The sequence below is a fragment of the Oncorhynchus masou genome, chromosome 30 (assembly GCF_036934945.1).
Source record: "Oncorhynchus masou masou isolate Uvic2021 chromosome 30, UVic_Omas_1.1, whole genome shotgun sequence".
NCBI lineage: Eukaryota > Metazoa > Chordata > Actinopteri > Salmoniformes > Salmonidae > Oncorhynchus > Oncorhynchus masou.
In genome coordinates this window covers 54507616-54532236 of record NC_088241.1, presented here as the reverse complement: position 1 = coordinate 54532236, position 24621 = coordinate 54507616, and the positions used below count along the sequence as shown (strand labels likewise).

General features: G+C 44.6%; 1 protein-coding gene across 5 annotated transcripts; it reads left to right on the top strand.

The window, feature by feature from the left end:
• Positions 1-5675: 5675 nt before the first annotated feature.
• On the top strand, positions 5676-23069 carry LOC135522789 (MAP7 domain-containing protein 2-like). Of its 5 annotated transcripts, XM_064949384.1 has the most exons (16): positions 5676-5843; positions 8858-8966; positions 10305-10424; positions 12630-12765; positions 14231-14320; positions 15604-15693; positions 15947-16065; positions 16152-16273; positions 17685-17881; positions 18122-18260; positions 19141-19321; positions 19634-19738; positions 19826-19883; positions 20125-20269; positions 20345-20634; positions 20776-23069. In XM_064949384.1, exons 3-15 carry the CDS (start codon positions 10368-10370, stop codon positions 20625-20627), a joined length of 1722 nt encoding a protein of 573 aa, XP_064805456.1. In that variant the 5' UTR covers positions 5676-5843; positions 8858-8966; positions 10305-10367; the 3' UTR covers positions 20628-20634; positions 20776-23069. The 5 variants fall into 5 exon arrangements, with proteins under 5 accessions (XP_064805456.1, XP_064805455.1, XP_064805454.1 ...); XM_064949383.1 differs by lacking the exons at positions 5676-5843; positions 8858-8966; positions 10305-10424 and having other exon boundaries at positions 12251-12765; positions 15971-16065; XM_064949382.1 differs by lacking the exons at positions 5676-5843; positions 8858-8966; positions 10305-10424 and having other exon boundaries at positions 12251-12765.
• Positions 23070-24621: the final 1552 nt, after the last annotated feature.

The window sequence follows — 24621 nt, the reverse complement described above, 5'->3', positions numbered from 1 at the left end:
ACCTTCTACCAGAGGGTATGGTTCGATTTTCCCCTTTTCGCTGAAAATCAACACAGGACTTCTGTACCCCACACACACACACACACACACACACACACCAAATTTCAAGGTTGACCCTCCCAATTTCTCATTGATACCATGACTGCAGCTACTCACAATCTCTTGCATTATATTTTTAATGTATTTATATCAATTTCACGCAGAGTGGAATTTACTTACAAGTACAGAATCTCTGGATTCGCAATAAAAAGATAAACCATTTTATGTTTGGTCTTGCGGTCTGTATCATTGTAGTTGAAAGTGAACATTGCTCTTTATATTAGTTAGGATTATTTATTTATTTATTACGAAACACATTAACCCTGAAGTTGCCTCTGTATCCTTTGAAATGTTTGTTTAATTAGATATTGTATTCCGATGATATTTTGCAATTACAGAACGATTTGTTTGTATTGATCAAAGCCTAATTGAAGGCTCTACCTCCCCTTCTGTTTTTCTATTGTTTACCCATGTTTGTTTGTTTGTTTGTCTGTTGGTTTTATGCTTGATTTGATCCACTACCAGAGGGATGTCACAAAGCCTCACTCGGTTTAAGGTAATTCAAAAAAATGTTTTTAGATGGGGTTATTTTCCTAAGATATTCTTGAATATGGGTTGTCTCATCAATTATTCCATGCCTATTTCTAGAAAATATTTATTAAAAAAAAAAAAGAAAGAATTATTTTAGAATATTATAGAATGTTATTTATCTGTTATCTCCTTGGTCCTGCTTTGTGACACCTCCCTGTCTGTCAGAGAAAACAGCTAGCTGCTACCTAGCCTGGTGCTCTAGTGTTGCGCAGGTTGGAATTTATGAATATTGCTGTGGAGGCAGCACTACAGTGGTCACTAGCTGGCACAGCCACAAATTCATAACCCTAATGCCTGACTCAAACCTTCAATTAAGACCAAAAAGCACTGTTTTGTTTTCATACATTTTTACGATATAGACCATTTTTACTTTGCATTTAGTGCAGGGATGGGCAACTCCAGTCCTCGTCGGCCGGAGTGGTGTCACTATTTTTCTCCATCCTTAGCATACATGGCAGATTGAACTAATTGCATTCTAAACTGAAGATCATGATTAGATGATTTATTGGAGTCAGGTATTTTAGCTGTGACACCAATCAGGCTCCTGAGGACTGGAGTTGCCTATCCATGATCTAGTGGAAATCGCTCAGTTCTTCCCCCAGGGCAAGATTCATGACAATCAACGTGCCTGTTGCTGCCCTAGTCAATTCCTCTGTTCCTTTACTGTCATGCCTAAGATGTCATGCAAGACTTGGCATCGATAGAGGAGTTGGCAACAACACACACGGTGTATGGGACTAGCCTAGATAAATATCACTGGACTGTGTCTGTCTTGAACACTACTGCCAGTGCTTGTGTTGAGCTATAATGTACTATGATGTCTGATGGCTCACTATAGGGATTTCCAATAAATAACTTAATTCCATGGGCTTGACATGATCTTAGGGTGGCACACAAATGGACCAATGTCATCAGGGTTAGGAGAGGGTTTGGCCTTTGTTGTAAATAAGAATTTGTTCTTAACTGACTTGCCTAGTTAAATAAATCAAAAAAGGTCTTCCCTGAGAAAGACGTTAACCTGTGCTTGTTTGTATGAACCAGACGGTGGCGCCACATTCAAACCTTATATAAACCTTGTATAAACCTTATCCACGTGGTTATTACATTAATAATATTACACAATGACGTAGTAATACAAAGATGTTTCTGTAATACAGGTTTGTTTTTTTGAATTGAACATTCTTGTTGGTCTTTATATTTGTAAAGTTTGTATGTAGCATATGGAGATGTGTGAAATTGACTCCTCAGCCAGAAGTGTCCACTTGTGCAGCGGAGTAGCTGGCTTTTGGCGTGGCGCGACTGGTAAAATGCTTCGGGAGGGCATTCACTTGAGCTAGTTCAGCAGAGGTCCTGGGTGGTATGGGGGGTGATAAGAGACTTAATAAAGCCTAGGCCACCGTGTGGCTGCCTTACTAATGTCTGCGTGAAGCCTGCGTGTAGCGTCAACTAACATGTCGTCATATCAACACCGTACTAACGTCTGCGTGACGCCTGCGTGTAGCGTCAACTAACACGTGGTCATATCAACACCGTACTAACGTCTGCGTGACGCCTGCGTGTAGCGTCAACTAACACGTCGTCATATCAACACCGTACTAACGTCTGCGTGATGCCTGCGTGTAGCGTTAACTAACACGTCGTCATATCAATACCGTACTAACGTCTGCGTGACGCCTGCGTGTAGCGTCAACTAACACGTCGTCATATCAACACCGTACTAACGTCTGCGTGACGCCTGCGTGTAGCGTCAACTAACACGTCGTCATATCAACACCGTACTAACGTCTGCGTGACGCCTGCGTGTAGCGTCAACTAACACGTCGTCATATCAACACCGTACTAACGTCTGCGTGTTAATGAAAGTCATACGGTGGATATTTATATTAATTCAATCTCAACCATAAATGTTAGAAACTTACCGTTTTCCCCGTGCAAGCCGACATGCCGAAGTAGCCTCCGAGTTTAGCCTATGGCTTGTGTATTCCCTGTTATCGCTAATGGCCTAGAAAAGATTGTCCAATCTATAGGTAATCTGTCTTGTCTTCAACACCTCGTGGTTTGTTATCTCATCTCGCTGTAGATCTACATGTTAGCCAATCACAGACTGTGTTGTTACCAGTTCTCAGTAGCTTACATCAGAAAGCCAATAAGAGTTGTGTCCACAACTTTCAGTCGAATAGAGGAGTTCATAGGCTTTCCCAGAGGGTCCTTGCTATTCTGCATTCTTGGGATGTCCCTACCTCCTATCAAGTGTAAATGTAAATTGGTTAAGTTTAGTGTTAGTTTAGCATTCAGGGTAAGGATGTCCCAAGGAATCCAGATAGCAGTGATCGTTCATAGACTGAGAGACTAGCACGGTATTTGTTAGCTCAGAGGCGACACAGACATTCAGCAGAAGCGATTTTCGAGTGTTTGCCCCAGATAGTTTCCTTAGATGATGAAAAGAATTACCAAGATGTCCTTGATCCAACTGAGTAAGTAAGTAAGTAGGCTATGTTTAAGTTGTGATATTTAGGCCTACTGTGTTGATGAATTTGGTATATTTGAAAATAATTTTTGTTGATAACGAGTTAAGGCCTTTTGGTAGGCCGTCATTGTAAATAAGAATTTGTTCGTAACTGACTTGCCTAGTTAAATAAAATACACAAGTTAGAAATTGTGCTACTAATGCATAAACACGTCTCATAAAAGTAATTCTGTTTTTGTTTGGTTAACTTTTGGAAATTGTAGAAATAAAAAATTGTCCTTCAGAAGTAGCTAGGTAGGCTAACGTTAGTTAGCTAATTATTTTGTTAGCTATCATACAGTAGGCGTATATTATAGTTAATTAATATTATAGTACAACAGTCACCCACGAAGCATCGTTACCCATCGCTTCACAAAAGCCGTGGCCCTTGCAGAGCAAGGGGAACCACTACTTCAAGGTCTCAGAGCAAGTGACATCACTGATTGAAACGCTATTTAGCGCGCACCACCGCTGACTAGCTAGCCGTTTCACATCTGTTACAAAAGCACCCACAAGCTACCGGTGACTGAAAACACAATCATCACGGGACTAACGAGTGACGAATTTCTGCAAGTGTATACTCATCAGACGTCATGATATGTCATCAGAAGTGTCCACTTAATTTGATGGCTGAGGGGAGAGGGTGTGTCTTAAGTGTTTGGAATGCAGCCAATGAGATGACAAGTTATCATGCACATTTTTTTTCACTTGAGAAATACTGCACCAAGCATCTTAGTCGCACAATTATACATCTAAGAACTCCTGAGAAAACGTAGAAATTAATTACAGATTTCTTGATTTATCTTAGATACATTTGGACTATTTTGAGGAAGTGTTTCTGGTGATGTTGTTGCTATGGTTGCTCAAAAGGGACAAACAGTAATATGGCTGTTTTTTGTTTTTCAAGCAAAGGTCTTTAGGGAGAATTTTTGTATTTTATTTAAGTATGCGAGCACAGGTGTTCGTTTTATGGAATGCTGTTTGAGTCTTTGCATGTCCATACAGATACAATAAGCTTTTATTTGACAAGCGCCACCATGGGGCTCCTGAGTGGAGCAGCGGTCTAAGGCATCACTGTAGTCCCTGGTTCGATTCCAGGCTGCATTACATCCTGCCATGATTGGGAGTCCCATAGGGCAGCGAACAATTGGCCCAGGGTAGGCCGTCATTGAAATAAAAATGTGTTCTTAACTGACTTGCCTTGTTAAATAATGGTTCAATTTAAAAATAAATGATTAAAAACCATTTTGATCAGTAGCGCTGTCAAAGATATCCAATACTGCATTGGTAATAAGGTATTATTTGTTAAACCGAATGAGAAAACATCTTTGTTTTGACATTAGATCAAGATCAAACGAACAGGATCAAAAATGTTTGCAAATATCTTTGATACAGATGTTATTAACAACTTCTGTGGTAGCTAGCTTTAGCATGGTACCTAGCTAGCACAAAAGCAATCAGCCTGAAAACAATGACCAGTAGAAACTGCAGTCATTTTCAATATTCTTAGCAATGATTTAGGAATCCATGTGCGTAAGTATTAGCTAGGTTGCCACTTGTTGTTCTCCTATTGAAATAACTGGCTAGTCAGCTACTTAACCCTGTTGCCCAAAACTAACTGTTATAAGCAGCCAGCTATCTTCATCTGGCTAGTATGGCTTGGCCAGACCGGGATGTGTGTTGTGAAGTTAGCCACAATAGTGGAATTTGCGTGTTGTCTTCAAAATAAAAGTCCCTATTTAAAAATGATGCAGAAGGTTACAATTGGTGGAATCATGACATATTTAGACTAGATAATGTTGAACAAGTTTGGAATGTGGAGCAATGAAATGGGGTATCAGTCTACTGGGTGAAATCCACAGAACAGAACTGTGAAGTGTTTATTTTAGTATCCTGGCTCTTATTGCAGGACTGTGACTGTGTGAAATCAACTCTCCAGTCAGCCTATTGTGTGTATTGACATTCATGTTGTGCTGTACAGCCTTACCTAAGGATTGGGGATCAATGAAATGGGGTATCAGTCTACTCAGTACCCAAGTGCTTTTTCCCCCCAAAGTCCTTGAGTTATCAAGCTCCAAAACATCCACATTGTATTGTTTTTCCTTACGGAATAGTGTTCAATACAAATGTGGCTCAATTCAGTGGTTTCAATGTCCCACAATAAGAGCTACGACGTTAATGTTCTGTGGGTGTCACTGTGTAGACTGATACTCCATGTCATTGATCCACAATCCATAGGTAAGGCTGTACAGTGAAATAAGTATGCCCCCAATGCAATTCTAAAGTCTAATACATCCAGTTGATTTAAACAGATTGTTTTCTAATTAAGAAATGATTGTCTTTTTTAAAATTTATATAAGAACATTCCAAACTCGTTTGGCATTATCTATTCCATTATGGCATGATTCCACTATCTGTATTAATTTGTATCACTTTGAATTGTGTACTTTTATTTTGAAGGCAAACAGCAAATTCCGCCTGTGTGTAATACTTATTGTGGCTAGCTTCACATAGGTGGGTCCGACCACCATTATTCAAATACAAACGGTCTTATTAATTAGGAGTATTTTAGATGATGGCACCTAGCTAGATATTTAGCTAAAACTGTTTTTGGGGAAGAACATTGTTTGCATCCATCAGCTAGCTTTTTTTTTCATGACCAGCACTGTCCAGAGTTTGGGGAGGTGTGTCTGCGCTCGGGCGACAGGTGCGTCAAAACTTTACCAGCATCATAGCATACATATCGGTGATTCGCTGTGACATATGTAACACGAGTGAAAGCGTAATCCATGTGTAACAACTACGTAAAAAATCATGAACGTGTTAAATTATGTGACGTGCAGTCATTCAGGTCCTGATTGGTCAAATAGTGTTATTTGACGTATCTTTTTGGACACACAAAGACCCAAACGGGGTTCCATATCGCTTCGCCTAGGGGCAAACAGAGCCTATATATGCGGACCCTTTCGTCACGGTCAGAGTTGGGATGATGCAGCAGGAGAGAATAGAATATACATATTTGACACGTTTCACAATACTGAGCCAAATTAAGTCAAGCTGTAGGCCTACTCGGCTGGATATCTGTTCACTCTAACTTCTCTCCATCTTATACTATTTCTGCTTCAGAAATGTAGCGTGAACAAACCCTTTCTCAAAATGGCAGATGCCTTGTCTCCTTTTCTTTATCCAGGGCAACAGATAGGATCTGACACGCGCATGTGTGAACGTTTAATTGGTGTCGCTAACAGATAGGATCTGACACGCGCATGTGTGAACGTTTAATTGGTGTCGCTGTTCCGAATGACACACCCCTATGAGACCCAATTGCCTCGATATACTGCCGGTGTTATATACCCTGCAGCTCTTGCGCATCACGTTTTCTATAGGAAATCAGACCTTGGTAAAAATGTTGTGTGCGTTTTCATGACCATTATTAGCCTAAAACATTGGAAAGAAGGGATAATCCGATTTCTGCGTGAAACGGAAGTCTGAAAGAACCTGTAAATTGCATTTAAATTAATCCCACCCCAGAAATGGTCAATTGCAGCACCGTGACCAAACGACTACATAGGGGACTATAATAGCCAGCCTGGGTAATGTAATTATAAGTCAATGGTCACATATAAAAACACATCTAGTGCATTAAGCCCAGGCTATTGCTACATGTTTTAATTTTCAGCACATGTTTTCCCAACGACCACAGGGCTCCATAAATATTTTTATGGAGCCAAACTTTGTGCCGCAACAGCCTCTGCAGGCATAACCATGCATGTGGCCCCTGTTTGCCTTTAGCCCCAGGAGTGTGTGATTGCAGCTGCAATTGGGGTGTTTTTGCTTGTGAGCATTCCTGCTCCTTCATGAACGCCCCCTGCCTCAAGCATCTCATTGGTTGCTGCATAAATACCTGCTTTGAGAACTACATCTTCATGCTTGTGTGACACTTTTGAATGTTGGTAAAAAGAGAAATATAAGTATTATCTGAGTTTTATGCCCCCGTCTCCCCTGTACAGGAATTCTTCCTGCTAGCTAGCCTACAGCGGGACACCCCAGTAGACAGTGTCCTTTGCTCCAGCCTCTCCTGTACAGGAATTCTTCCTGCTAGCTAGCCTACAGCGGGACACCCCAGTAGACAGTGTCCTTTGCTCCAGCCTCCCCTGTACAGAAATTCTTCCTGCTAGCTAGCCTACAGCGGGACACCCCAGTAGACAGTGTCCTTTGCTCCAGCCTCTCCTGTACAGAAATTCTTCCTGCTAGCTAGCCTACAGCGGGACACCCCAGTAGACAGTGTCCTTTGCTCCAGCCTCTCCTGTACAGAAATTCTTCCTGCTAGCTAGCCTACAGCGGGACACCCCAGTAGACAGTGTCCTTTGCTCCAGCCTCCCCTGTACAGGAATTCATCCTGCTAGCTAGCCTACAGCGGGACACCCCAGTAGACAGTGTCCTTTGCTCCAGCCTCCCCTGTACAGAAATTCTTCCTGCTAGCTAGCCTACAGCGGGACACCCCAGTAGACAGTGTCCTTTGCTCCAGCCTCCCCTGTACAGGAATTCTTCCTGCTAGCTAGCCTACAGCGGGACACCCCAGTAGACAGTGTCCTTTGCTCCAGCCTCCCCTGTACAGAAATTCTTCCTGCTAGCTAGCCTACAGCGGGACACCCCAGTAGACAGTGTCCTTTGCTCCAGCCTCCCCTGTACAGGAATTCTTCCTGCTAGCTAGCCTACAGCGGGACACACCAGTAGACAGTGTCCTTTGCTCCTGCCTGCCCTCGCCATCATTAACAGAATTGTGCGAAAATGGTGCCCGACAGGCGGGGGGAGGACACTTTCTACCGTTGTTGCCTTCGCCTCTTCTTCATATTCTGTGGGGTTTATCGGCAGTTGGCATCCAACATTATGCAACGTACTGTACTGGAACACCCCACCTCCTGCTTGACTAGCTTCAAAATGGACCAATAGAAGTATAGAGAGGGATTCCTGCAGATTAAGGAATGCCTACATGCAGGAACTCCCTGAATCGTGGGCCACAATTGTACCATTCTCTCTAGCCCTACACCAGGGCCTAAAGCCTGTCTGCCCTTTGGCTTCTTTCTTGTCAGTTGTTCTCTCTCAACCCTTTCATGTTCTCCATTATGGGAGTATTTTCCCCAACATCTTTATCATAGACCCTTCTGCTGATTCTAACAGCTTGTTGTTATTTGATGTTTCCTCGGCTCTATTTTTAGTCTATGAATAAACCTCTGGAAGGCTGTGTGTGTGTGTGTGTGTGTGTGTGTGTGTGTGTGTGTGTGTGTGTGTGTGTGTGTGTGTGTGTGTGTGTGTGTGTGTGTGTGTGTGTGTGTGTGTGTGTGTGTGAGAGAGAGAGAGAGACAGACCACTGACCAGACGTACACTCTGATGTAAATAATGACGTAATGCAGTGCTTTCGGGTGCATGCCTGGTACGTGTGCTCTTCTGTGACTTAAACTCATAGACAAACCAAGCCAATATGGATTAAACTGTCATTAGCAAAAATAAGCTAATTAAAAATAAAAAGAGGTCAAGTTCATCAAACGGCGGGACTTCAATTCCATTCGAAGACAGTCAAATATTCACTTCTCCTGTTAGTGTCTCTCTTTTTGGCATCCCTCCACTCTAAAACTCTGTTTCTCTGCCATGTATCTCTCTCCGTACGGTTTTGCTGCAGTCGCATTCAGGCTGATTTGATTTGTTACTGCTGTTCTGCAGCGGCCGGCAGGAATCGGGAGGCATCCAAACACAGGAACAGACACAGGGACAGGAGTGGAGGGAACAGAGATGACCACAGTCACACCCGGTGCTCAGCACGAGGTGACAGGTGAGATGATGATGTTGAGGGCTCAGGAGTTACAGGCGGGTGTTTTGAGACTAGTCTTGGGATAACAATATTATTAGGGGATACTTTTTTTCTCTATTAAATTGCTCTTCTTTTGCTGTAGACTAAATGCTTTAAATTGAAATGAAATATGTCTGTATTGATTATAGAATCAGTATGTTTGTGAGTAGAGAATGTTACTATAACTCACCTGACACAGGGAGTGTTTAGCAAATGTTTGGATGTCTTGATGTTAAAAGTGTGTGAGTTATCTCTTAACATAAGCTGTGGGGCAGATCTGACTCTGCATGCATTTACATATCTTATGAAAGTAAAAAAACACTAGCTCATTGCGTGCTGTGTGCATATAGTCTGCATATATAGTAAGTGTGCATCTCTCTGTATGTGTGTGTTTGAGCATAGACAAGACCCTCCTGCTCCTCTTGTTTCGTAGTTTATATGTTGATTGACAGTGTTTCAGATAGGTAGACATAAACCACACACAATGCCCTGACCTCTGACCTCTAGCTACAACAGATTGACAGCAGGTTTATAGAGCTTTCTGTCTGACCCTGACATGGAGGGATGACCCCCAGGTCAGCTGGATGTGTGTCTCTTCCCCCTTACACACAGACAGGGTCAGGAATCATCTAGGGAAATTTGATGTCTTACTGACCGGAAATCAAACTTAGAAAATATATTTCTATGGAATCGTACCCTTGTCACATGCGCGTGTAAAGATCGACTGTGTGAGCCCACTGAGCAAAAGCCTAAGCATTAGCTCTGGCGTCTGTGTGTGTGTAAAGTGTGGTACTGATTCTACCCTCCAATGAGTAGTCATGACCTTGCCTTACATCAGCAGGACAAGGCCACTCACCAATGGGCACATATCCCCTTCTCGCCTGTCATCCAATCGCAACTGTCCAGCAAGTAAGCCACCTGTAGCATCATACTTATCTGTTTCTTAACAGAGACCAAGCTAAGCTACCTACTCCTGGACTAAAATGCTATCCGCGTCTGTGTAGCTACCTCTAATACTGGCTGATCTACTGTAGTTCGTTGTTCATTCAGCAACAGTATACTTCAACCTCTCCACTGATGTTAAATAAGTATGAAACACCTGCTCTGAGTTTCTCTTCTGTTCATAATTGCCTTCTATGTGCTCACTGACTCTCTATCTTCTCTCGTCCTTGTGTGTAAGGGTCACCGCGGATGGACAGAGTGCAGCTAGTGAGAGGGAGGAGACAGAGAAGAGTCAGGGTATGAGTCACACACACATTCAATAAACCAATATGAACTGTGTGTGTGTGTGTGTGTGTGTGTGTGTGTGTGTGTGTGTAGAGACCTAGGAGAGTTCCTGCGTGATAAAGAGCAGCAGCTGGAGCGTTTTTCAGAGGGAGGAGGATGGAGGAGCAGAAAAAAAGAGAGGAGAGGAGACAACAGCAGGAAGAGGAGGAGAAGGTCAGAGGTCAAACTACTATGCACCCTCGTTATTTTTGTCCTCAACGACTCCTTCCAACTCCCCCACACCCTGTTTACCTCTTTGCTTTAAAGGTGAACATCTCAACTGATGATTTGAAATTGATTGGGTGACAGCCCATCATTGCAGACAGACTCTCCCGTTTATGTTAATAGATTAATGATTGGACGGTCTCTGTGGCTGCACCATGATGTCATCGTTGACGTATCATGTGTCATTTCCTGGAATCAGACAATACATGATATATATCTGTCACACGCACATGGATATGAATATTTGATTATGTGTAGGACCAGATAGAGTTTCCATATGATACAATAGGATGTGATAGGATATGAGGCCAGTGGTAGCCTATAGAATTGATGTTGGTTGATTACTGCAGAATTATCAATTAGATATGTAAACAATATGAGTTAATATATTGATAAAAAACACTGTTGATTAATCTGTCTCTGGTTATTTAGGTGTGTGTGTGTTCTGCTGTAGAACTCTGTCTCTGGTTATTTAGGTGTGTGTGTGTTCTTCTGTAGAACTCTGTCTCTGGTTATTTAGGTGTGTGTGTGTTCTTCTGTAGAACTCTGTCTCTGGTTATTTAGGTGTGTGTGTGTTCTTCTGTAGAACTCTGTCTCTGGTTATTTAGGTGTGTGTGTGTTCTGCTGTAGAACTCTGTGGAGGTTCTATTTTAGTCCTGGCACCGGTCGGGTTCTGGGTTGCCTTAGCGATATTGTCCGCTATCACCTCAGATGACTCTCTCTCTTTCCCCTCTCTCTACCTCTCCTCCCCGTCTGCCTCTTTCTCCCTCTCCCCCACCCTCGGCTTCCCTCTATCTCTCTGGATCTCTTTATTGCTATCTCTCTCTTTTCTTCTCTCTTATTGATCTTCATCCCCCTCACCCATCCCTCCCTCCTCCCCTTCTCCTCTCCTGCAGTGGTGTGTGCGAGTCCCTCTTTCTCTCCCAATCTGAGGTGGGGCTTTCCCTTCCTCACAGAGAATACTGCAGCCTTTCCCCCAACATACTTAAGATACCCAACAACTTGTACATAAGATTTACAGCAGCTCATGCAATGCATGTGAATTGAAATATGTATAGGAGATTGATTGAAATGAGAGTGTGTGTGTGTGTGTGTGTCTGGTAAATGACATCAGAGCCTCTGTCTCTCTCTCTCTCTCTCTGCTGTAGATCTCAGTAGTCCAGACATGCAGGAGTTAACCCACCAGAGAAATACAGTCACTGAGCAGATGAAGAAGGAAGGAGGGATAGATGGAACGATGGAGGGAGGGTTGGAGGAAAGGAGGGAGTGAGTGGAGAATACAAAGGAAAAGAGTGGAGAATACAAAGGAAGAGAGTGGAGAATACAAAGGAAGAGAGTGGAGAATACAAAGGAAGAGAGTGGAGAATACAAAGGAAGAGAGTGGAGAATACAAAGGAAAAGAGTGGAGAATACAAAGGAAAAGAGTGGAGAATACAAAGGAAAAGAGTAGAGAAAACAAAGGAAAAGAGTGGAGAATACAAAGGAAAAGAGTAGAGAAAACAAAGGAAAAGAGTGGAGAAAACAAAGGAAAAAAGAGCATCTGCGATGTGACAAATGCAACCTGTGTCAGTACCATAGAGTACCCTCTGTGTGTGTATATGTCCCTATGACGTGTCTGTGTGCACTCAGTTGGGTGTCGTCAACAGAGGGGAACGGAGTAGAGGTTATATGTTGTCCCTCTAGCTGGCTAAATGCTTCCTCAAATAGAATCAGTTATTAGAGGGGGGGGGGGCAAAAGGGGAGTGGGAAGAGAGAGAAAAAAGGGAGGGGAAGGAGAGAGAATCTAGGGAGAAAGAGGTGAGCAGAGAGAGAAAGGGTGGAGTGAACAAGTGAGGGGAGGGAGAGAGAGTGACAGAGCAAGAGAGAGAGAAACAGAGCTACCTAGAGGGAGCAGCAGACACCGGTGGAGACAGGGATAGATAGAGAGGGATAGATAGCGAGTCTGAGACTCTGGTATATTTACCAGTGAGCAGCATACAGTGTGAGTGATTGAACGAACTGACACACTTGGAGGAGAGAAAAAGTGGCGAGGCTGCAGTTGCTCTGGTAACCATGGCGCAGCCGTCTCCATGTGCATCACCGGGTGTTCGTCGTCGTAGCGATGGCTCTGTGAGAGAGTGTCTATTTTTCCCCGTTTTGGAACGTAACGAACAGGAGAGACTGGAGGCCTTGGTGAGAAGACGGGAGAGAGGGGGAGAGAGGGAGAGACCGATGGGGGAGGACAGCAGAGACTCTATGGAGAACAGGCCTAAACGCTGGACCTGGGGAGGACCGCCTGGAGGGGGAGAGGGTGAGTACACTGTGGAGGAGGAGGGTGGGGGCATGGGAGAGACCGGGAGGGGGAGGGGAGAGATTGACAGGAGGTATGGAGGTTTAGGAGGTATGGGATGACGTGTGTGTGTGAGGGGGGACAAAGGAAGAGAGAGAGGAGAGGGGTTGATGGGATGTGTTCAGGATGGGGGAAAGGGTGGGGACAGTTTAGGACAGCTACACGGAAAAGGAAACTAGAGAAGAGAGGGGAGAGATGGATGGATGAAGATAAAGATAATGGGGGCAGGTGAATGAGAGATAAGGGACAATAAGGAGAGAAACGAGGGGTGAGAGAGGGAGGACAGAGACCAGAGAGAGAGAGGGGGAGGACAGAAAGAGGAAAAGGGTGTGGAGGCTGCAATGCAGGGGAGGACAACGCTTTGTCTTAAACTCATCAGCTTGGGAGAGGCTGCTGTGTGTGTGTGTGGGCCAATAGTATTATGGCTCATAACATTACTCTGTGATGATAAGAGAATTCTGTCTGTGTCACTGTCGTTTACCCTGCTGTTACAGGTGTGAGTTTTGCTGAGGAATCTTGTGTGTGTTGGGCATATCTCTGTTTCTGTGAAATGCTGCTACACTCCCTCAGTAGTGTGTGTGTTTGCGTGCATTGGGAAACAGGCCTGATTCCTGGGAGGGGCCTGAAATACGTATCTAATCACACACACACACATTGACGCGATATTTACTGCGTATGTTAACATCCATTGTTGCATTAGTGTCTGTCTCTCTCTCTCTACACACACACCCCTTGTCATATGTCTAGGCCTGATGTTATGGCACTGTTAAGGCTACGGGTATTATAGGATTTGCAATTGCATTTGTATCTTTATCTGTGTATTTTCATGGTATGTGTGTGTGAGTGCGTGCGTGCATTTATTTGTTTTCAGCGATGACGCTCCCATCAGTGAGCAGTACTGGAGCAGTAACCAGACTCTGTGACGCATTCATAATGCAATCAATTATTCACACACCCCATCAGGCCTAGGATGAAGTGGAGAATCGGCCCCTCTTATAGAATACACAGGCTACCATATTCTTCAACAATACCTTATAGAATCCTACAGAATAGCGTCTCTAGAGTACAAACGCTGGTAAAGCCTGGAGTATCAGCACCCATTATATTCTTCTTCAATTACTGATCAAAACATGACTATATTTCACTGGGGTGATAACCAGCGGATGGACGATAGATCTGAACTGAGATCAGTTGATGCTGCATCATGCAGGATATCAGATTACACAGCTCCAGTCTGACTGCAGTGCACCGCGTACGTGTGTCAGAGACTCATAGGTGTGTGCGTGTATACAAATGCGCCACGTAGGTCTGTGTACGCAGTACATAAGTGAGTATAAATTCAACACTCGGATGTGTGTGTATGATTGTTATGCCCAGGTGCGTGTGTAACGCTTTGCTTTCTCCGCTCTGACACACCTGCTACCAGGTCACCCTAAGACCCCGCCCTCTCATGCTATTGGCTCAGCTCTGCCTCATCATCCCGCCTCAGCTGCCAGCCCCAACCAATCCAGGAACGGTACAGACCACCTGACACCCTTAGGGTGATCCGCTGCCTGCATGTGTGTGTATATACCGGACATGTGCTGTTGTTGTGTGGCTGCATGCATGTTGTGCTTTGTGTTGCCAGTGCAAGACCGTTATTCCCCCTTCTGGGCAATAAAATATGACATTGTATTCTATTGTCCGTATTCACATTTTTTAAATATTTTGGCCCAAGTAGCCTATGTCCCATCTCATTGGTATGCTATGTGTTTTGCAGTGAGTTCTGCTGCCTTCCTGCATGGGAGTGTTTGTGAATATGGTTATGGTTGTGTTCTTCACACATCAAGTAAATGTCTGTGTGTGTGTGTGTGTGTGTGTGTGTGTGTGTGTGTGTGTGTGTGTGTGTGTGTGTGTGTGTGTGTGTGTGTGTGTGTGTGTGTGTGTGTGTGTTTGTTGTCTCCCTTTGGTCTTTGGGGTCCGTCAGCCCCCCCTCCTTGCCCAATCAGAACAAAAAGTTTATGTACTTCCTGTCTGTCTGGCCTATGGCGATGCTTGGTGATGCACATACAGTGTTCACAGTAGGGGGTCCAACTACCCCCCCCCCCCCCATCAGGATCTGTAGCAGACTGCCCCTGTAGCAGTCTAACCAAACACACACACTTTATATGATATGCAGCAGTCTGGTTAAAACCCTCCTCTCTCCTTTGTGCTAGACGGTCTGTGTATCCTTGTGTATCCATGTAAATATGGAACATGCATTAGTCTCTTAATATACAAGACTGAAGTCAAACTGAAGCCCAATCAGTGTGTGTTTGATGGGATTGATGGTTTGGTGTATGTGAATTTGTGGCATAGTTGTGTGTTTTAGATAGTGAGTGTGTTGTGTTTTATTGGTTGAATGGTCTGTTCACTAACCGAAGTGACATTTTAGTTGGAGTGTTCTCATGGTATGTGTTTGTAAAGCGTGTTGTGTGTCTCGTATTTGGGTGTAATGTGATTTGTGTCACTATTGCTCCAGGTACAAGTTGGCCCTAATCACAGATAGACATATCTGACCTTAGCTATTTTCTCTACCTACCTCCCTGAAGTGTGCACTCATCTCTCTCTCGTGAAGATTGGTGTAAGCAATTAAGACTTTCCACCATATTTCAGCCCATTCCTAACCTTCCCCATGAGCGGAAGTGAATGAGTTCACACATCAAGGATGAGGGTAGATAATGTGAATTTAGTATTAGTGGTTAAAGATGACTCGTACCTCTTCATGTCCCTATGGGGTGGAACGTCTGACTCTTTCTCCCATCATGCATCTCGCTGCAGTGTGTGACTTCTTGACACCGCCCTCCTCGGACCAGCCAATCACCAAACGGCTCTCCAACTCTTCAGCCTCCCTGCACTCACCAGATAGAGGTGTGTGTGTGCACCCACGTGTGTCTGTGCGTGTGTGTGTGTGTGTGTGTGTGTGTGTGTGTGTGTGTGTGTGTGTGTGTGTGTGTGTGTGTGTGTGTGTGTGTGTGGGTGTGAGAGTCGATTCATGAGGACGTGTGTCTAGTGTTGCCAAGCAACAGTATATAATATGACTCTCTTTTATGTATTTCTCTGCACCCCTCTGTTGGTGTGTTTCTTTGTTGTCCGTCTCTTTGTTTGCCCTATGACTATGCAGTGTGTGGTGTGTCCCCTCGTTTAGCGTCCCCTAGCCCCCAGCGGCCGGCCTACAAAGGTTCCCCCACCAGGAAGACCAGTAATGGGCCCCCGGAGGACAAGACCCCCAAAACACCCACAGTCGGTACCATGTGTGTTTGTACATGCATTTATATTACCACATTAGAATTCTGAGCAAAACCTGACTTCTTCTGTTGTGTTTTTAGACAGAGAGAGGCCTCGCCCCCTGTCTGACTGACTCTTCAATGAGACGCCTTGAATCTCCGACCACTCCGACCAGAAGCTCCTCCCCCAGAGCCCAGAGCAAAGGACTGGGCACGCCCAAAAGGTACAGAAACATGCAGTTGCACACACATAGGTTACCTGAACATTGTGGGAGTGTTGTGGGCCGTTGCTGACCTTGTTATTGTGCTTATTGTTAAGTACTGCAAGGTTGTATGAAAGGTTCAATTAAAGCAGTAAGGGTTCCTGGGTAAAATCCCTGAGCAAGCCAAGCCAGTAAAAAAAGCCATAATACAACCTATATTGTGATAATTGTGTTATTTGTTCATACGCCACCATGATATACAATAAGGTCGTCACAGCAAAAAGACAAGTCAACTACACATATATTTGTTTCATCAAAAACCAGAGAGCAACATCTGTCCGGTGACGTCCACAAAGCAAATAATGCATGAAACAAACAGTTATATGACCTGCAGCTTGGTCAAGCATGTTAATGTTTTCGACAGTTTACTAAACAACTACTGATTTAGAACCACAGAGTTACCGCAAGTCAGCACAAAGACATCAGGAGCACTGCCTCCACTATTCAAGCACAATTTAAATTTAAACATCAACAAGGCTATATATGCTTAGTTTAATACACTGAAAACTTAAAAATACCAAAAACAATTTAGTCCAAACGATGTTTCTAAATATCATGTGGCTGTCCATGGTACTGATTTCTCTCCGTGTGTATGCACATGTGTGTTGGCGAAACGGTCTATGTTCTATGGCTTTGTCAAACAGTATACTTTTATTTTTTTATTTTCATAGGCTACCTAGCTAAAATATTTGCTAGCCTAACTTCCTGGCATGGGCAACAATGAACCAGCTAAGTTTGCTAGCTAGTTAACGTGAGTCTATTAGGCTACATATTGAACTTCAATCAGCAGGCCAGTGGCACAACATGTTAATTTATGGTTAGATCAGAATCACCGTCATAATCATTGGCCTGTACAGAGGATTAAGTCAAAACCACAATCCAAATCCACATCTCCATCCATGGCTTAGGAAAGGGACAATTTAGCAAGATAGCTACTGCAGGACGTCAACACAAGCAGACCAGAAACACATTGAAAATTATGTTTTGCTTAGGAAGTTTTGCTTAGGATTGGGGTGAAGCCAAATCCACACTGGCCTCCCTTGGGGTGTTTTTCTGCACCAGGACAACCCACAGTTGAGCTCAGCTCAATGCTGATTGGCTAATTATTTTCTAATGTTTTTTATCAAGGAAGGCATCAATCAATCAAATGCTACTGCAGCAAAATGTTATACTCTTTTGGTCTAGACAACATCAGATACATGGGCTATACATACTGAGACAGAGGGGCACTGTTTCCCTCACTTGGATGATTTCTCCGGTGAGATTCAGATTCGAAATGTATTGTTTTTATTGGTGAAATATTTGGGGAAGCCTGGCTTCCCTTGGCACCCATGAATACTCACCACTGAATGAAAGTTGATTGTTATTACAGGGTGAGGTCAACTAAGAGTCGCGCCCAGTCCCCCTGCTCTCCGGGACAGTATCCTCCCTCCCCCCTCCGCCAGCGAACCCCGATAACCGAGGGCAACCAGGAGGCCAGGGGTCATGGAAACCTAGAGAGGAAGTCCTCTAAGCTGGACACACCAGAGAAGAAGACCTCCAAGTCCTCCAGCAGAGACCTTGCGGCAGGTAAGGTGTGTGTGCGTGTTTGAGCAGTTAGGGAGATGATCAGTGAGCTCAGAATTCACCACTGATATGCTCTGCCCTTGAGAGGAGAGCGAGGTGGATGGAGAGAGAGGTCTGTAACCTGAGCCACCCTAGACGAGAGGAGAGAACAGAACGCTTCAGAGAACTGCTTTCATCAGTGTCTGCTGTACCCCAAGTCATCTCTGTCTCTCTCCCCCACTGCTTCCCTCCTTCTCCTCTCAGAGTCTCCAGGTACGCCCACAGGCAGGAACGTTGCCGGGACATTGGATGCGGAGGAGGCTTCTAGACTGTTGGCTGAGAGGCGTCGTCTGGCCAGAATACAGAAAGAACAGGAGGACAAACTACGACAGGAGGAGGAGAGGTGTGTGTGTGGAGTATTTTTGTTTTATTTTTGTTCTCCCCAATATTCGTGATATCCAATTGGTAGTTACAGTCTTGTCCCATCGCTGCAACTCCCCTACGGACTTGGGAGAGGCGAATTTCGAGAGCCACGCATTCTCCGAAACAAAATCTGGCCAAGCCGCACTGCTTCTTGACATACTGCTCGCTTAACCCGGAAGGAGTCGCTAGAGTGCAATGGGACAAGGAAATCCCGGCCGCCAAACCCTTCCCTAACCTGGGAAACGCTGGGCCAATTGTGCGTCGCATCATTGGCGTCCCAGTCATGGCCGGCTGTGACACAGCCTGGGATCGAACCCGGGTCTGTAGTTACGCCTCAAACACTGCGATGCAGTGCCTTAGACTGCTGCGTCAATCGGGAAGCCCATGTGGAGTATTTGAATAGAGCAGTGCTCCCCAATTGGTGGCCTGAATTTAGGCTGCGGGTGATTTTATTTGCCTCCCAATGTTTTCTGAGCAAAAAAGCAAACAAACTATTTTTTGTAGGACATTAAAGAATGTCAAAACACCAGCAAATCATCTCCAAGTGATTGTAATTTTGGAAAACTGTTCCAAAATATTTCAACACATAATAGAAATATATATGTGATTGTATATAAATGTAAGCAAGGTTTGAAATGAATATGTTTTAGCCAGATATTATATCTTGTGGCCAATTTGTGGACAACAAATTATTTGAAATGATGTTCCGGCCCCCTGACCATCCACTCCAGAAAGAAATCGTCCCGCAGCTGAATTTAGTTGATGATCCTTGGTATAGAGCATCTGGCAAGAAGGAAGTGGGTATTTAGAGTGTATAAGGTGTGTGCGTTTTCTCACTGAGTGTGTGTGTGTGTGTGTAGGCTGAGAGCGGAGGAGGAGCAGAGGAGAGAGCAGGAGGCACTGGAGCGGCAGGCAAGAGAGGCGCAACAAGCGGAGGAGGAGAGAGAGAGATGGGAAGAGGAGAGGAAGACCAGAGAGGACGAGGAGAGAAGGACAAAGGAGAGACGTTGGAAAGACATGCAGGATCAGCTGGACCGAGAGGTCAGGGGTTAAGTCTCAGGGGTTAAATGTCAAACCAAAGAGGCATTACTGCAGCATGTAGGCCTGTCTAAGATGTCTAATGACAGATAGTCAATAAAAATATACATATCTCCAAGACCATGTTGGTAGCCGTTTCAAATCCATGTGGTTTATATATATATTGGTCTGTCTGATACATTGTGCTTTTAGCCTTGAATAACCTCCCTACTTCTGCTGATCTCATGCAATCTGACCCCACATTATGTCTGACCCACAGCTTCCTTAGTTCTTATCAGTTCAGGGCATTAATGTTTTCCTTGTGTTTGTGTGCAGAGAGAGGAGGCGTGTCTGCGTGCTCACAGGGAGACAGATAGGAAGAGGCAGGAGAGAGAACTGTTGCAGGTACAGGAGGAGCAGGAGAGACTGCAGAGGAAGAAGGTTAGCACACCTACCCCCCTCCCCCCTCCCCCGAACGCTGACATTTAAGCTGTTTTCCTAAACTCCTGTGTGTGTGTTTGTCCACAGCGGATTGAGGAGATCATGAAGAGGACACGTAAGAGTGAGACGGACTCCTTATGCCCAGGTATATACAAACAAGAGCGTGCGCACACACACACACACACACACATACACAGGGTGTACTGTCTGCAGGGTGACTCAGCAGACAGTGAACCGGTCAGGGTTACAGCTCCCCCATGTGGTGGAGAGGAGGGTATGTTGGGTTGTATTGTTTGCCTTACAGTATATATGACTCTTGACCATTAATGCATTAAGGTTTTGAGCTACTATTAATATGGTGTGACTAACCCCCTCCTCTCTCTCAGGTGTGTGTGACGTGAACGGGGGCCAGGCAGGACATGTCAGGGAGTTGGATCAGGAAGAGTCCCCCATCATCACGCTGGGACCCCTGGAGAGTAAGAGCTGTGGAGGGGACGAGCTGTCTGACGGGGTGCAGTCTATGGACGTCAGGTGAGCTGCACACACACACACACACACAGGTCCCCAATTCTTAACACTCATTTTTCATACTGTGTGTCTCCCCAGTCCAGTGTCCAGGGATGAGTTGGGTAGCGTTCAAGAGTTCTCTCCCATCAGCGATGGGTTAAACAGCATGAGTAACACCCAAACCCTTGAGCACCTCCTGGATCTCACCGCCCAGCCAGAAACGTCCCTTTACCCCATGCTGCAGGCCGGCAGTGCTGCAGCCCTGGGAGACCTCAACAAGAACCTGCTGATACAGGATTATAACCCCTCCTCCTTCACTAGCTCCTCCCCAAGCTCTGCCCAACTTCTCCACAACCTTAGCCCTGGCAAACTAGACATCTAGTAACCAGGTAACAGGTTTGGCCCGGGGAAGGCCGTCATTGTAAATAAGAATTTGTTCTAAACTGACATGCCTGGTTAAATTTTAAAAACTCACAAACGAACACACACTGTACAGCTCTGCTCTAATATTCATTCTCCTCTTCCTCCAGGGCGTTGGGTAGGACAACTAGCTGTTGGGTGCAAAGAGGAGCTAGGAGCAGCAAGGGGGTCTCTCCTCTCCTCCTGCTTCCCCCATCAGAGAGAGACCAGCTCCTTGCACCTCCGCCCTCACCCCTCTTTAGGGGAGAGACCCTCCCCATGCACCCCCGGCTTCCACAGAGAACAACAACCGCTCAATGTATGGCTCGCCCTCATCTATACAACTCAACCACAGGAGGCTGCTGAGGGGAGGACGGCTCATAATAATGTCCGGGAACGGCATCAAACACCTTGAAACCATGTGCCTGACGTATTCGGTACCATTCCACTAATGCCGCTCCAGTCATTACCATGAGCCATTCTCCCCAATTAAGGTGCCACCAACCTCCTCGACATATCTACCGCTGAATTCCCCCTTCAAACACACTGACATGTACACACAGTTAATACTCTCCCGGTAAAGTAAAGCTTTTTCTCTGTGTCCTGGCTGTATGATATTGTGCATAAAGGTGTGTCAGTGTTGAGAGGAGGATGATGTAATAGTATGGTTGTGTTATCCTCCTGTAGCATTAATTATGTGGTTAACACTGATCATGTGACCCTGTAGCAACTTCATTGGAGAACACCTCTCCTCCTCCTGTATATACTATAGTCACACAGCTGTTAACTAGCTCTAGGTAGAAGTTGCCCCTAACCACAGATCTAGGAACAGATCTTTCTAACCCTCAATAACTAACTATTGGGGAGATTAAAATATAGTTTGACCCTGTATCAGTGGTTAGTGGCAACAGTCGTTACAACGTCAGGTTGTAACGACTTTGTTTGGAGTTTCTGTCTGTCAGTGTTTCTAGTGGTGGAAGGTTATATCCCACCACCACTGATGTGCTGCACTACTGTTTGCCAGGACTCAGGAGTCCATTCGACTACTATTGGTTCTTAGAACTCAGCTAGCCAGTCTAGATATGTTAACCTCCTGCAACTGGAGAAACCTACTCATCTACAGATGTGGATGATATAGTAAGACAAAAGTCTGGCCTCAGTTGATATGCTTTTGTCCACCACCGCTCCACGGTGGTGCATCAAAACACATGTGGAAGACTGGAGCATCTCTGAATATAATCTCTGCAAAAACAAATGAAAACTGTGAATGGTGTCATATTTTTTAGCTATTTACAGGGTTGGGGGATATTGAAAAGATGTGGCGTGTTTTTGGCTCGCTGTGTGTACGCTAGCTGTGGTGTAGTTAGTGTGCACGGTGTGGTTGTGTAACAGCTCTGAAAACACTCATCTCTGCTTTGGAAACACTGCTCTCCTTATCTTGCCTCTGCTCTGAACTGGACTGTTTATGCTGCAACTACCAGTCAACCTACAGCAGGGGTCTTCACCTGCAGTCCTGGAGGGCTACTGCGTGTGCAGGCTTTCGTTCACACCTGATTCCACTGATCTTGGTTCATACTGAAGACGGTGATTAGTTGAATCAAGTGGGTTTGGGACAGGGCTGAAACAAAAGCCTGCATAGCCAGGCAAGTAGTTCTCTAGCACTAAAGTTGGAGAACCCTGTCCTACAGTATCTCACCAGTCTGTGTACTCACTCAGTCAGTCAACTCTGTAACAGACTCTGGTGTGCAACCGCTATATTCACTATGACTGTGGCTTTACCTCATAGAGATTTATCTCACTACAGAGGACAATTCACAGTCTGCTGTCTACTACTGCTGTGAATTCTATAATCATACATTCTCGCTGTACTGTAACTGTCTGGTTCGGGTCCTACTGTAACTCTTGCCTATGCTTTGCTCTGGGGTAAGGTGTAGCTCAGCATGTGCGCTCCCTCTCCTCGCTGATTCCATCTCTGTTTCAGTTCCCCCTGAAGGGCAGTGTAAGGTGTCAATCATTCCTCATGACCCAGCTAACCCTGTGAGGGGGAACACTCTGAATTGTGTGCATTAATGGCTGTAATAATGATGCTGTATCTCAATTACTGGACTAGAGTAGGCAAAGGCCTGGAATGTCCACTTATCTTTGCTGTCTTCAGTGCATCGGACTCTTGATTTAGTTAACATGTATTTCCGTCCATCTCTCTTCCTCTCTCTTTCTGTACTCATTATCTCATGCTTTCAGAGGCTGTTAACATTCATTGTATCCTAAGGGATAATGTAGTTAAACTTAAGACTTAAGGTCAGAATATTATTCACTAAATGTCACTGAACACAGATGTCACTGCAGCTTGGCGGAATATATAACTGTAGATGTGGTGCATGGTTCTAACTGCTGAAAAACAACAATAAAACATCATCAAGCCATGTTTGGGACTTTGTTTATCAATCAATGGCACAAACAGATACCTCTGCATTGGTCCGTCTCACATGGTACACCTTGATGTAAAACATATTTAGAAAGATATGGGATATAGAATAGAGTAATGGAAGGAAATATGTCTTGTGAAAAATAAATTATTTTACAGTGAGGTTTATTTCGAAATTATACGGGACACACCATAGACTTAGTTAGACGACTCATCTTTGTATCTTTCCCATTATTAGATCTGTGAGAGCACTGGCAGCGCCATTGAGGCCATCTCCAGTACATTTTCTTCTTCGATTGTGTTTGGAAAAAGCATAAAGCTTATAATGGTGATTTACTGCCACCTGCAGCGCTGGACCAAATAGTGTGTGTCATTAATTGACTGTGGCCACTCGATTGGCAGTGATATAGCTTAAAGCCATGTTCAAACCAGTTAACCCAATTTGAAGAAAAAGCCAATGTTCTGATCATTGGCTGATCCCTCCCAACCCATAGGAATCACCACCCCCTGTTGACTACTTTAGAAAATGGTGGAAGCCCTCAATGGCAATGTCCATGCAAAAACAGGTTATTTCTAGGTAAAGTATCTTTATGGGACACACCTAGTGTGTATTCATTCTGCCTGATTCTGTTAGAAAATGTTTATTTAACAGAAGGAAAGTGAACGAAATCGGACAGGCCCTACCAGAATTGGTCCAATAAAAACTCTTGTTTTGCTCTTTGCTTCTTAAACGGTTTCTGTAATGAGTACACCCCTAGTCTTGGGCTATGAAGAAACAACTTGCATAGAGTTTCTGGAAACATTCACGCTTACTTCCAGTGTCAAAGGCAGATGTGCTGTTGATGTTTTTGGAGTTATGAGCACGTTGTTTTCAATGTAATCTACTCACATTCGCATACAGCGTTTCTGGCTGTTGCCATGTTCCTAGATCCGTTTTAAAAGCGCGCATAATGCCTGCACACGAGCACTTTGCGTGATGGAAAAAAACGGCCTCTAAGACAATTACTTGAAAAACGTAATGGATGTTTTGTGTGCAAAGGTGACTTGAAATAAGACGTTTTGGACGTCATTGATCACGTGCTTCTGTATTATTTATCGCAATGGTCGTAAACTACAGCACAAGCGAATAAGAAGTCTGCAAAAATTGGAATTGAATGCTGCTTAACGTTTTTGGGGTCATCATGATTTCACAGCCGAGGCCTTGCGAGAAATCCTGTCAGTGAATGTTCCGCCATTACATGCCCCTGAGCCTGTGTAGGAATGTAGTTTGGAATGGACTGTAATTGAAGAAGTGGGATGGGTTTTGTTTGTTGACGTGTCTATTTTCTGTATTTTGTATGATGTCGTTTTTCTCCATTGCCCGCTTCTTTGTTTATCGTTCCTTACCCCATCCAGTTGGGGCTCCCGAGTTGCGCAGCGGTCTAAGAAACTGCATCTCAGTGCTAGAGGTGTCTACTACAGGCCCAGGTTTGATTCCAGACTGTATCACAACCGGCCGTGATTGGGAGTCCCATAGTGCGGTGCACAATTGGCCCAGCGTCATTAGGGTTTG

Coding starts and splice junctions, on each gene's coding strand:
- LOC135522789 (XM_064949382.1), top strand. CDS start 12,528: ATGGCGCAGCCGTCTCCATGTGCATCACCGGGTGTTCGTCGTCGTAGC. Junction 16,066..16,151: donor AGACCCCCAAAACACCCACA/GTCGGTACCATG, acceptor TTGTGTTTTTAG/ACAGAGAGAGGCCTCGCCCC. Junction 19,739..19,825: donor AGAGACTGCAGAGGAAGAAG/GTTAGCACACCT, acceptor GTTTGTCCACAG/CGGATTGAGGAGATCATGAA.